Source organism: Cydia amplana, chromosome 5 (assembly GCF_948474715.1).
Source record: "Cydia amplana chromosome 5, ilCydAmpl1.1, whole genome shotgun sequence".
NCBI classification, from domain to species: domain Eukaryota; kingdom Metazoa; phylum Arthropoda; class Insecta; order Lepidoptera; family Tortricidae; genus Cydia; species Cydia amplana.
The window spans coordinates 14,652,279-14,664,822 of record NC_086073.1 but is presented as its reverse complement, the minus strand read 5'-3'; the positions used below and the strand labels follow the sequence as shown (position 1 = coordinate 14,664,822).

The following is a 12,544-nucleotide window of genomic DNA, read 5'->3' as shown; positions in this document are numbered from 1 at the left end:
AGCCATGCATCATGTGCGCTTTTTTTTATATATTTGTACACATAATAATAATAATAAGTTCGCTGCAGATTTTTTTTACGTATTCAAATTCATTAATTTATTGCATGATTGCATTGATCTTTTAGTCGGCGTTAATAATAGGACCCAGTTTGATTTGTCATCAAAAATCAAACGTCAATGTCATAATGGTCATGTCAATGTCACTTCGATTCGAATCGAGGTGCGAGTCGAGTTAGGTTAATTTTTATTTTTTGGGTCATTACTGATAATAATATTTTCTTTGAACAGTATAAAGTTAAGCCGTTAAACAATAAAGAAAAATTCTACACTCATAACATATACTTGTTACATAAATATCGCTGAAATCATGGCGCAACGAACGTTAACGTTCGTGACCGGCAACGCTAAGAAGTTAGAAGAGCTCCGTGCTATTTTGGGTAAAACCTTCCCTTTGGAGTTGGTCAGCCATAAGCTAGACCTCCCAGAACTACAGGGTGAAGTTGATGAAATATCTATTAAGAAGTGCCAAGAAGCGTCGCGCCTTCTGAAGAGACCCGTCATAGTTGAAGATACCTGTCTATGTTACAATGCTTTGAAAGGTCTCCCGGGGCCGTACATCAAATGGTTTCTAGAAAAATTAGAGCCAGAGGGTTTAACAAAGTTACTAGGTGGATGGGAAGATAAGTCTGCTCAAGCCATATGCACTTTTGCATACAGTTCTGGAGAAAGTGAAAATGCTGAAGTGATCTTGTTCCAAGGAATAACAAAAGGTGAAATTGTTGAACCACGAGGTAGGAGAGACTTTGGCTGGGACTGTGTCTTCCAACCCGAGGGTTACGACAAGACTTACGGAGAACTAGCAAAGGAAGTGAAGAACACAATATCTCACAGATATAAGGCTTTGGACAAGCTCAGGAAACACTTTGAACAGAATGGGTAATTAGTAATTATTTAACCTTTGTGATAATGAATACCTAGAATGATTGTAAGGAGATTGATTTAATGTGTAAAATAATACAAATATTATTGTATTTATCTTCATTTTATTGCTAATCTCATCCTAGCCTTAGTTAGTAAATTTTAATATATTGTAACTGTTTCAGTCAGAATAGTTATACTATACTTTATTTATAGTATTTCCAAAATAGCAACATGTAAGAAAGGTGTGGAAATATTCATAGATTTTCTCAATTTTCAATTACTCTGTAGTATTAAATAGGTATACTGCTTTGTGATATCAACAGAATTTTGATGACAACAAAATGTTTCCATGTTCAGTCTCAAGTTTAAAATTTAATTTCCCATTTTATTTTATTCAATAAGAAACACATTTACTTTCTAATGATATAGTTTCAAACATAATCCAACTAAAACTATGTAAATCTTAACTTTAACAATATCCGCGCCCGAGTTGTGCACTCCTGGAGCAACATATGGCTCTAAATTAGAGTTATTGTAATTCTTATAGTACCAGTCTCTGTCATCCGCCTGTCTAGTCTTTGTATTCCCTACATTGGGCAATTCAGAAAACCTAGTTTTAGCCTCTCTGTTTATTACCGGCAAATAGTTGTCATGATTGTCATAATGCTCAGCATGAGGCATTGTCACTTTTGTTATAGTGGCTGGCCTTTTAGTATAGTTCCTTCTTGCTAATTCCTCATTGTTTGGTACTAGAATGGCTGACAGTGCTGTTGGTGGGTTATTTTCGATATGTTTCTTTATAGGGGGCTTAGAGGTCACAGTAGGGTTTATGAATGGCTGGGTGCTTGTCTCCAGCCAGGCCTGCAAAGACATGTCATTGCTGGTGTCTGTAGTAATCAGTAAGCCCTCTTTTTCCGTTATGTGATTCACTGTTAAATTAGATTCCATCAGATTGTACTTGCTGATGTTATTAGGGTCGATCTTTTGTTCCTCTATAGCTTTAGTTCTGTTGTAAGCTACATGAGTACTGTTATCATCATTCAAAAATGCTTGAATCTCATGAATTTCGCTCTTCATTTTCTGATGTGTAGAGTTCCTCTGAACTGTGTTTACTGGTGGTTTTGTTGATGTTCCTACAACACTGTGTTGCACACTGCCTTTGGCGCTGTATTTTGCATCACCCACATTTGCGACAGCATTGTGTGACACATTCATGTCAGGGTTTGTTATTGGTTTGAAACCAGTAGCTGTAGTTGGGAGTATGGGTGAAAAGCCACCTGTTTCAAACTTTGGAGGCTCATGTGTTTGGTATTTATCTGCAGGATTTTGTTGCTTGTTCTCTTGCCAGTCTATCTTGCGTCCCGTGTTAAGCAACTGTCCCATGTTGATAGTGGGTAAAGGCATCCCGAAGAACGTAAAGCCGCTGCTACCTGCATCAGGGGCGGGATTTTTCTTAGTTGTATTCTTCATCTCAGCATAAAGAGTCGGCGTGTCTCCTGGTGTGTAATGTGACTTATTTTTATTTTGCGCGTTTATCTCGTTTAGTCCGTCGATAAGTGTTTCGTTGTATGGATAGTCGACGTATTCGTCGTAGAAATATTCTGACTCTTCAGGAGAAGGTCTGTTAAGTTTGTTGATGTGGTAGTTATTTTTTATTTGTTGGGTGTAGTCTTTTATTTTGTCCATAGTAGAGAAAACTTGAGATGTGGCTAAATTAGGGAGTAGTGCTTCGTTTTCGAGGGCTACACACGATCTCAAATCTTCGTCGCCTGTAGGGGTGTTTGCGCAGTCGCTTCTCGAGAACGGCATTCCCTTCACGTAGGTTCCGTCGGCACATTTGGGCCCTATAGAGGACGATTCCGCTAACCAGGATTTTAACCAAACTATTCTGCAGTTGCAAATAAGCGGGTTTCCTGAAAATTAAATGATTTAAGTAATGTTAGTTTCTATGGTCCACATTCGTTCCATTAGTTTAGCGTGAAGCGATATCAGCTTTATTTCCGTTAATTGTATCAGCTATATACCTTTGCATTTATAATATTAGTATGAAAGAATTGGACACATCATTACACCATTTACACATTCGTATAGTAGAGGAAAATAGCAGAACTTACCATCAATATCCAAAATGGCGATATTATTTCTCAACTTCGCAAATACCGGTTCGCCGACGGTTGACAATTTGTTGTGTTGCAGTGAGAGCACCTTTAGCCGCGGCATGAAGTCGAACGGCTGGCCACCGATGTAGCATATCAGATTATTGTCTAGGTTGAGCTCCACCAGCCATTCCATATACTGAAATGAAGCCCTTGTGATCTTGTTCAGTTTATTGAAACTCAGGTCCAATACTTCCAATGATGCTAGTTGCCGGAGTCCTGAATTATCGATATTCGTCAACTGATTATTACTCATGTTCAAATACTGAACTAGAGGGATGTTCTCAAATGCCCGCAATGAGATGTACTGCAACCGATTCCCTTGCAACTCAATAATCCTTAACTTTGGGAGATTTGAAAAAACTCTATCCGGTAGATCTATTATATGGTTTCGGCTCAAATGTATGGAAACAAGATTTGGGAGATTAATAATCGTTTTCGGATGGATGATTTCTATTTGATTGCTCTCAAAATGTATAGTTTCTAGCTCTTTCAGATCTTCAAAACTACCAGAACGTAGTTCTTTAACTTTGTTGTTCACCATATTTATTTCCTTCAATGTATGGATGTTATTGATGGCATTGCCATCAAAAAATTTAATATGATTGTAACTGGCGTCTAATAGACGTAGTTTTGGTAGCATATTCAGAGATATAGGTAACTCTACAAGATTATTGGATGAGATATTCAATATTTCAATGTCGAGAGCTCTATTTACAATATTCGGACTTATACTTTTCAGTCTATTTTTACTAAAATCCAGTTTTGATAATGCGGCATTGTCTTGTACAGCCATAAAATCAAAATTTTCAATGGTATTACCATGTAAATTGACTTGCTTCAAGTATTGGAGCTTTGTAAAACTTTTAGGGTGAACGGATATTATCTGGTTTTCACCTAGGTCTAACATCTCTAGTTTCTCCAAGTCTCCAAAGGTCGTCGGATCTATCTGTCTTAACCCATTGCGTCTCATATACAGCCTACGTAAGTTATGTAAAGTTTTCATACTTGCACGGGGCATTTTTTGTATTCCGTTGTTCGAAATATCTAATGTTCTTAGTGACGGTAGATCCAAGTCTAGAGATGGTGGTACTGGCAAGCTAGTGATCTGATTCCTTTGTAAATATAGTTTTTCTATACCTCTCGGCAGTCCAGGGACAAATTCCATCAGTCGGTTGTAACTTGCGTCAATTTCATAGAGGCTAGCCAGGTTTCTTAAAGTCGCAGGATGTATGGACACTAAAGCATTGCCTGATATGTTTACGTACTCTAGCAACGGGGACTCAATAAACGTAATCGGGTCAATCATTGTCAATTGATTATTACTTAGATTAATTCTTCTAAGGGATGGTAAATTGTAGAGTAGCTTCGGTTGTAAACGTTGGAAGTAATTAAATGATAAATCTAAACCCTTTAATGCGGGCAAATTCCAAAATGGTCCTTCATTAAAATCAGTCAAGGAATTATTACTTAAATGCAATTCTCGTAAGGCAGGCATGGCCATAAATGCGTCAGCTTGTATGAACTTTATGTTATTTTTATTTAGATGTAGACGTTCCAAACTCGGGTGGCCTCTTAGAGCACCTCTTGGAATTTCCTGAAGTAAATTTTCACTCATATCCAAAAACCTCAAACGAGGTAATGCATCTAGCAAAGCTCTGAATTCTGAAATATGCGTTATTTGATTGCCGATGAGATTTAATTCTTCTACGCCACTGCCAGATTGTTGTAGGAATGACTCGGGATGAATGCGGTTTATGTTGTTGTAATTTAGATCTACTACTCTCAACTTAGGAACTCTATGAAAAGCTCCATGGTGTATTACATTAATGTTGTTATTTGACAGGAATAGGCTTGCCAACATTCCCTGGTCTACAAAGGCTCCTTCGTTTAATTTGTCAATTAAGTTGTTATTAAGATTTAAGATAGACAGAGCTGGTAAATCTCTTGTAGCTCTTCCGACCATAGATGCATCCGTTATTTTGTTGTCGCTAAAAGAAAGCTCAGTCAGCATAGGTAGAAGAGACAGCGCTCTCATGTGAATGATATTTATGCCACAGTTGGTTATCTCTAATTTCTTTAATTTGGGTAAATTATAGATCGCATTTTCTTTGATAATTTGAAGGTTTGGACTGCCTTTAATAAATAGCTTTTCCACGTTGGGTAAACCTTCAAATGTGCGCTCATTCACAGCATTCAGACTTCCGGATTGGACGTTGATATAGCGCAATCTAGGCATTCCTGTGAGGGCAGGTATCCTTTTTAGATTGTGCGATTGTATAGTGATTGCTTGAAGGTTTTGCAGTTTCATCAAACTTTCCGACGGTATGCTCTTTAAGTCATTTTCAACTATAAATATTTCAACTAAATTCGTCTCCTGAGTTTCCAGCCATGCTACGGATAGCCTTTCCAATCCATTATGCCGCAGCATCAGACGAAGTATCTTTACATTTTGGAATATCTTTCCAGGTAGCGAAGGTAAATAGTTGTTTTCTATAATGAGCTCATCTATAGATTTTCTGACAGTGTCTCCGATCTTTTGTACGCCCTTCAATACTTGTGGCAAATCGCTGTGCGTGCACCTGTAACCACGAAATTAAGATTAACGAACCTGCGGAGCTTCAGTAGTTAGTACGACAATGTCACTTAATAGTACCTACCATATTTGAATATCTTCGTTTCGATTGGTGCATATGCATGGAAGAATCGTCTCTGAAGCTGGACATAATGTCTGCGCCGACGCAATCGTTATTAGGAAGACCAGGCATAAGCAAACCCTCTCAGTCTTAAGTAGCATTTCTTCACTGCTTCGCCGCTCATTATATTAATTAGTGTTACATCCAAAGATCCAAGTTTTGCGCATCTGGAATATAATAATATCTGTTATATTTTTTGTGTAGCATCATATTTTAAGTGTTTCATTCACGGAACAAGGAGATAATTTTGACGTCTGTTCGCTATACTTCCGAAGGAAAAGTAGGAGTGTGTCAGGTGTGTGTTAAGTACATTATATTTTTTTTAACTGAGTGCATCTCTGTGAGTGCTTCAAGTGCTTAATGTCTGTCTTTGGAATCGTAGCTTCTTAACAGGTTAATACTTAACCGATTTGAGCCTTGTTTTTTTAAATCGAAATTGTTGTCGGTTGAGAATGGTTGTTAGATGGGTTCGAATCAATAAATGGCGCTGATTTAAATATGTCGAAGTTTTTACTTTTTTAGGTTATTTTAAATGTGAAAACATTTTTCTTGTTATTACTAAATTATGACTATTGTTACAGTCTACTGTGGTTAATTTGAAGTGTCCTTTGTGCTGCTCGATCTTAGTATCAACGGTAGTCTTAACTGTGTTTTGGATGATTAGGTATTGGTCACTGTTGACAAAACGGAAGTTGAACAATAACGGATTGTGTCGTAGAGGTACACCAAGTTTGCAAGAAATTAATTCTTTAAACTGATTGCGTCAAGGACTTTTAGAACAATGAATGTAACAATGGCTGCGGTCCGGTGCTGCTGCACTTTCACTGTTTCTATTGTTCTTATTGGCGATCTACGGAGTTTACGTACTTTATTGTTCCTTGTTCCACGATTGTTCTAAAGGAGGTTACACAATGCTAATCCGGAGGTTGTATAGTTTTGGTGATGTAGGTCGGGGCACGTAATGTTGGGACCTGGTTATGGAGGCTATATGGTCATATTCGTTATACTCTTAATTGTTACGGTGCAGTATGACTGAATGGGGGATTCCCCTAAAAATCTGCGCCTGCGATAACTTCAAGGCAATGTTAAGTTTGACAGTTGTTGTAGTTATATTGCTAATTTATACCTATTGATATTGAAGTAGCTGTATCAGTTTTTGGTATCATTGTTTTATCGGATGTCGAAAGCTAATGAACATTTTGAGCTTATTATATTTCACTTCTAGTATAATTATGGCTGTATGTCTTTATTTCTTTAGGTTTCCCGTCATCCTAAATTGTTCTAGCAAAGTTCGTCTTAGCACTGGGATTGTTATATTATCCAATGTCAATATTTATCAAATAAATGTCTAACCGCAGTAGAGATCTATTGAAGCTATCAATATCTTGTCCAAATACGTTACAAATATTTAGACCTGTCTAAATAAATATTCAATTTTGGAAAAACCAAATTAAAGCCGCGATTAGGTACATCTCAAAAGAGCCATATTGGACACAAAAGCCGTATTCGGGAGAGACATACAGTAATCCCCAGAATTGGCACAGAAACTACTTTGTACGAAAGCGATGGCCTTGTATACTAGGCCTTATTGGGAGAAGTTCCGCTTCCTCACGATGTTTCGACTTAGTTACTAAAATGGGCACAATACCTTCTAAACTAGTTCATTGCCAAAGGTTGCTTATAGAACTCTGGCAAAGCCATTGTTAGTGGTATATTCTTTAACGAGCACGCAGAAATAAAGGACACATCCACAGACACACGATGTAGAATTGTAGACACATACTGTATACCATCTAAATTCGTGTGCCTATAATTACGCGCTACCTACAGTTGGCGTCAATTTATCGAAAGTCGTTATAGTTCGTTTTTTTTAGCATTAGAAAGAAGGTAAGCGATCTTGACATGTCTTTTAATTGAAAAACGCTTTTTAAAAATCAGTACCTATTCTTATGAAAGCAGAAGAATATAAATGATCGTATTAGATTCATAATTGTTAGATATTTGCCATTATTTATTTTTAAAACGTGTTTTTCAATAAAAAGACACGTCAAGATTGTTTACCTTATTTCTAATGCTAAAAAAACGAACTTACAGAATAGATACAATAATTCAGACTTCAGTCAGCATCAAATAGATATTGACAGCCAAATTAATCGTACCTAAATATCCTATTTCTAATAGAAATGACCAAAGGCGTGTTACAATATTTTATTTGGCGATTTTGGCTGGCACTGTCTATTTGTTGCTGACTGTCCTTATCATATAGGTACACCAGCATCCTACATTGCTACGGCTAAAATTCATATTTCATTTATTTGGAAAAATTACAAGGTACCTACTAAGATTTAGGTGCGACAAAAACGAACCCGATCTAACTCAAATCTAATTAAGTATGTAGATGTGCTTAGTTCGGTTTCATAAGCGCGATGCGTTCAGCGACTTTTAAGGCCGACGGTACATGCGACGTCTATCTAGATTATGTCTACGGCCACATCTTACCGGTGCATCATAGTAACCAGCCAGCAAGACGAGCAATCACTGTACAGTTACACAAGTTATCTCTAACTGTCAACTGTCATCCTACATACCGGGGTGCAATGCGGAAAATTAGACGTTGTTTAGTACTTAGTACCTACTGAGTACTTGCAAATAAACGTTAACGGTTGGCAATATCATATCATATTTATTCATCAACAATACAAGATTGTGTTTGAAGTACACTTAGTTACAATAAAATAAAACAGGTAACATTTTGGAAATAATATAACAATTATCATATTCATTTTTAGACTAAACACTTACTAATAACACATTTTATTAGTAAGTGTTTAGTCTAACACAATAACGTATATTGTACCTACCTACCTATATGATTGGGGTAGGTTATTTTAAGAGTACCGTGCTTCGAAAAATAAGTCTGCTAACTTTAAAATTGTACGAGTTCAGCAAATTGTTTCTGAAGTGGATATCTCATTGTGGGGTTTTAAACTGTTCGTTATTATGACTGGGAAAAAACAAAATGAGGTTATCCTTCTAATGTTAGGCAGAGGAAATCTGCGTGTAACTTCTAGTTCTAGCGTTAGGCACCGGTACATTAGTACTAATCTAAATTCAAAAGTCCACTTTATCCACTATCGCGAAAAAACAATTCCACTTTAGGAAACTACTTTTCGACTCTAGAAAATAAACGCAGATTATTGAAGATAAAGTATAATTTTTCGAGCTAAGCCTGTTGTGAGTGAAGTAAAAGCATAAGTAATAGTCACGCCTCACGCCAAGTTTCTTTTCAAAGGGTACCTAGAATAATTATGCAAAATTAACCCTCGTGCCGCTAAAGTTCAATAACAGCGGGTACGTAAGTGTACTTAACTTTGTAGATACACAACAAATTTCCCGAGCTCTGAATCACCTTCTAGGTATAACATGCGCGTTGGAAGAAATGAGGGGTTTTACCCGACTACGGCAAAGCAAAAGGAGGGTTACTTATGATTCGTTTCTTGACTTATCTAAACTAAGTAGTTAAGTACCTACCTACGTAAGCATTCAGGAGTTTTAATTGTAATAATAATAGTATAATTATACTCAAACAATAGCCGCCACCCTATTCTAATTTTCCTCTGAATTTACATCAGCTTGCTTAATAAATCGCGCTTAATATAAACCCAATTTTATTATTATTCGTTATGTATAAATATAGAACTTGGTTACCGTCGGCATGCCTAATTCAGCACGTTGAATACTTTAACTCATGAAGAAAAGAAAAGTCAAATCATAGCCGGCTTCCCTATGAATATTTTTTACGCGCCGCCACTGCTACCTAGGTACTCTTGATAACTAGACACACGGCTTCCTGTATCCGTAGCGGCGGGGTTGAAAAAAAAAAGACAAGTGACTGCAGTGTGTTTGCACTACTTTGCACCAACCCTTTTAACTTCTAGGTTTTTCCAACCCCATAACCTGTAACTTTTTTCCTATGTGAGGAATATCATTATAATAACATATGAGCAAAGCTAATACATGATAATAGTGATAATACTATTACTTATTCTGTGCTAATACCTAGTCAAGAAACAATTTAAAGTTGATAAAAATGCTACCTTAATCAATAAAATGCACAAATAATAAATCTTAATAACAATTGTTTATGGTGAATACTTTTAGAACAAATGGGAAAGATGCAACACGCATGACTCCATAAGTGGCAAAATCGGTATCGTAATACCTATTATCTTATTAAAAAGTCGGTTTCTCTGAACTTTCTTTTGTCAAATTAGACGTACCTACTTAATGAGTTTGTTGAATTTGTTTAGGTAATATGCATAATGCATATAGGTATATTACCTTACGTTAGTTACGTTATGTCTAATATTTCTGAAATTGCTTTAGTTTGTTAGGTATAGGTACAGCTCACAGTGCACATCTCTTAATTCAACTAATTCTCTCAAAACAACTGAATTGCCTTCAATTTCAAAACCTGCTAACATAGCTGCAGTATAGGTAGGTATAGGTACGTACTATCAAACTATCAATTAATATTATAATTATTCAATACCTGGAAAATATCCTTTAAGCACACCACAGATCAGATAATTAAATCAGAACGACACTACAAAATTTCGATGAACTTGCGTAATTCATTGACACTTGTAAACAATCCAGAGGCAAGCGGGGCCCGCGGTGGCTAGACACAAACTGGGATGCGAAGTCTATTTCGCATGTAAACACCAGACTTTCGGTTCACAGCTCGATGCGCACCAAGTCACTTATCTTTCACCATTGTGGCGCGTGCCGTACCGACGTAACGTGCGAGTTTGGGATACAGATGGGGAGTTAGGTAGAAATGGTATACTTACGAGTACCTACACACTGACACATTTAAATGGGCGGGCAAAACTGATGGTAAAGAAATTGGCATTTAACGCGTCAGATACGATGTTGTAATTTGCACTGAGGGTCTAGATCTTTAGGAACTTATATAAGCAACAGTCGATCAAGTTCGTATTTGAGAGCTTACGCCAGTTGGCATATAAGTATATTAAGTATCATATACAAGTACATTATATACCTAGGGAGGTGAATTCGTAAATGCTTCAGATCGCAGGTGTTTGTGCCTTAAATATGCGATCTGGGGCTTTACGAATTACCGCCCGTGGTTTGGATAAAGTTTTACGTCATGCCTTGGCCAGGAAGTGAGATTTACGCTACGCGAGAAGAAAATCCCACTTACGGGCCTAGGATGACGTAAAGTATGTTACAACATAATCATCACCAGTTGAAAGCTCACTATAAGTACGAGATAAAGCCTCTTGCATTTTACGCCATGGAAGACGTTACAATAAAATTATCGATTTTGCAACTGAATAATTGCCATTTCGTCTTATTAATCCACACTTCACATTCAGCTCGAAGAGCAATTGAGTGCACGTAAGTATCTTCTAAGCACATTCGTTTCGTAGGTCCCTATGAGTGACACCCTGTATGAGTGTGATGGATGTGATTAATGGACACGGTAAAGTAACAAACAAAGGTGGACGTGTCGTATCTGCGTTTCTACAATCTATGTCTTTTAAATTGCAAAACAAGGAATGTTTTGGTATTATCTCGATGAAATCTTAAGATGTAGTAATAAGGAAGGCGTTTGGCGTGTGGACAATACAATTGACATGTCGCTTAGTAATTGTACCAACTGCCATGTAATTTGCAACACATGCAATAAATGGTGGAATGCTTATAGAGCGGTCGCACTCGAAGTCTGTGTAGAGTAGAGTACGGTCTACAGTATACCGAACGCATTAGGTACCTCTTATGTACCTATATGGTCAGATCGTCACCATCATACTAATTTATAAGTGGTAAATGCCTGCTACCACTTATAAATGATGCTGCTGCTAGTTTTGGGTTAGGTATCTATAAATTATAGGTGGGCCTACATAAAATATTACCTACACAGACCAATGGGTAAGTGTAAGTAGTTTATGTAATGTTATTTTACTTATTTTATATAAATAACTTTTGCTTAAAAACAACGTCACATTTTGTATTATTAATATTATTATTCACCGATAGAGATTTAAAAAGCGGCCAAGTGCGAGTCGGACTCGCCCATGAAGGGTTCCGTATTTAGGCGATTTATGACGTATTAAAAAAAACTACTTACTAGATCTCGTTCAAACCAATTTTCGGTGGAAGTTTACATGGTAATGTACATCATATATTTTTTTTAGTTTTATCATTCTCTTATTTTAGAAGTTACAGGGGGGGGGGGGGGCACATATTACCACTTTGGAAGTGTCTCTCGCGCAAACTATTCAGTTTAGAAAAAAAATATATTAGAAACCTCAATATTATTTTTGAAGACCTATCCATAGATACCCCACACGTATGGGTCTGATGAAAAAAAAAATTTGAGTTACAGTTCTAAGTATGGGGATTGGGGAACCCCAAAAATTAATTGTTTTTTTTCTATTTTTGTGTGAAAATCTTAATGCGGTTCACAGAATACATCTACTTACCAAGTTTCAGCAGTATAGTTCTTATAGTTTCGGAGAAAAGTGACTGTGACATACGGCGGACAGACGGACAGACAGACAGACAGACATGACGAATCTATAAGGGTTCCGTTTTTTGCCGTTTGGCTACGGAACCCTAAAAACAGTGGAAATCGTGGAAATATTATGCGTCGCCCATATATCCGCGAACCGCGAATCCGCGCGACGGGCAAAAAACCAGCTCTCCTTGAGGCTCGTTTGGTAAAACATTAGACCGGCGAGA

At 37.1% G+C, this 12,544-nt stretch overlaps 2 protein-coding genes across 2 annotated transcripts; one reads left to right on the top strand and one right to left on the bottom strand.

Annotated features, from left to right (window-relative positions):
- Positions 1-232: 232 nt before the first annotated feature.
- LOC134648506 (inosine triphosphate pyrophosphatase) lies at positions 233-1,033 on the top strand. Its single transcript, XM_063503028.1, has one exon. It carries the CDS (start codon positions 368-370, stop codon positions 938-940), a length of 573 nt encoding a protein of 190 aa, XP_063359098.1. The 5' UTR covers positions 233-367; the 3' UTR covers positions 941-1,033.
- Positions 1,034-1,265: 232 nt separating this feature from the next.
- Positions 1,266-10,604, bottom strand: LOC134648119 (protein artichoke). The gene is made up of 4 exons (XM_063502588.1): positions 10,326-10,604; positions 5,738-5,940; positions 3,036-5,659; positions 1,266-2,834 (listed from the first exon to the last, which is right to left on the bottom strand). Exons 2-4 carry the CDS (start codon positions 5,872-5,874, stop codon positions 1,339-1,341), a joined length of 4,257 nt encoding a protein of 1,418 aa, XP_063358658.1. The 5' UTR covers positions 5,875-5,940; positions 10,326-10,604; the 3' UTR covers positions 1,266-1,338.
- Between the last annotated feature and the right edge of the window lie 1,940 nt (positions 10,605-12,544).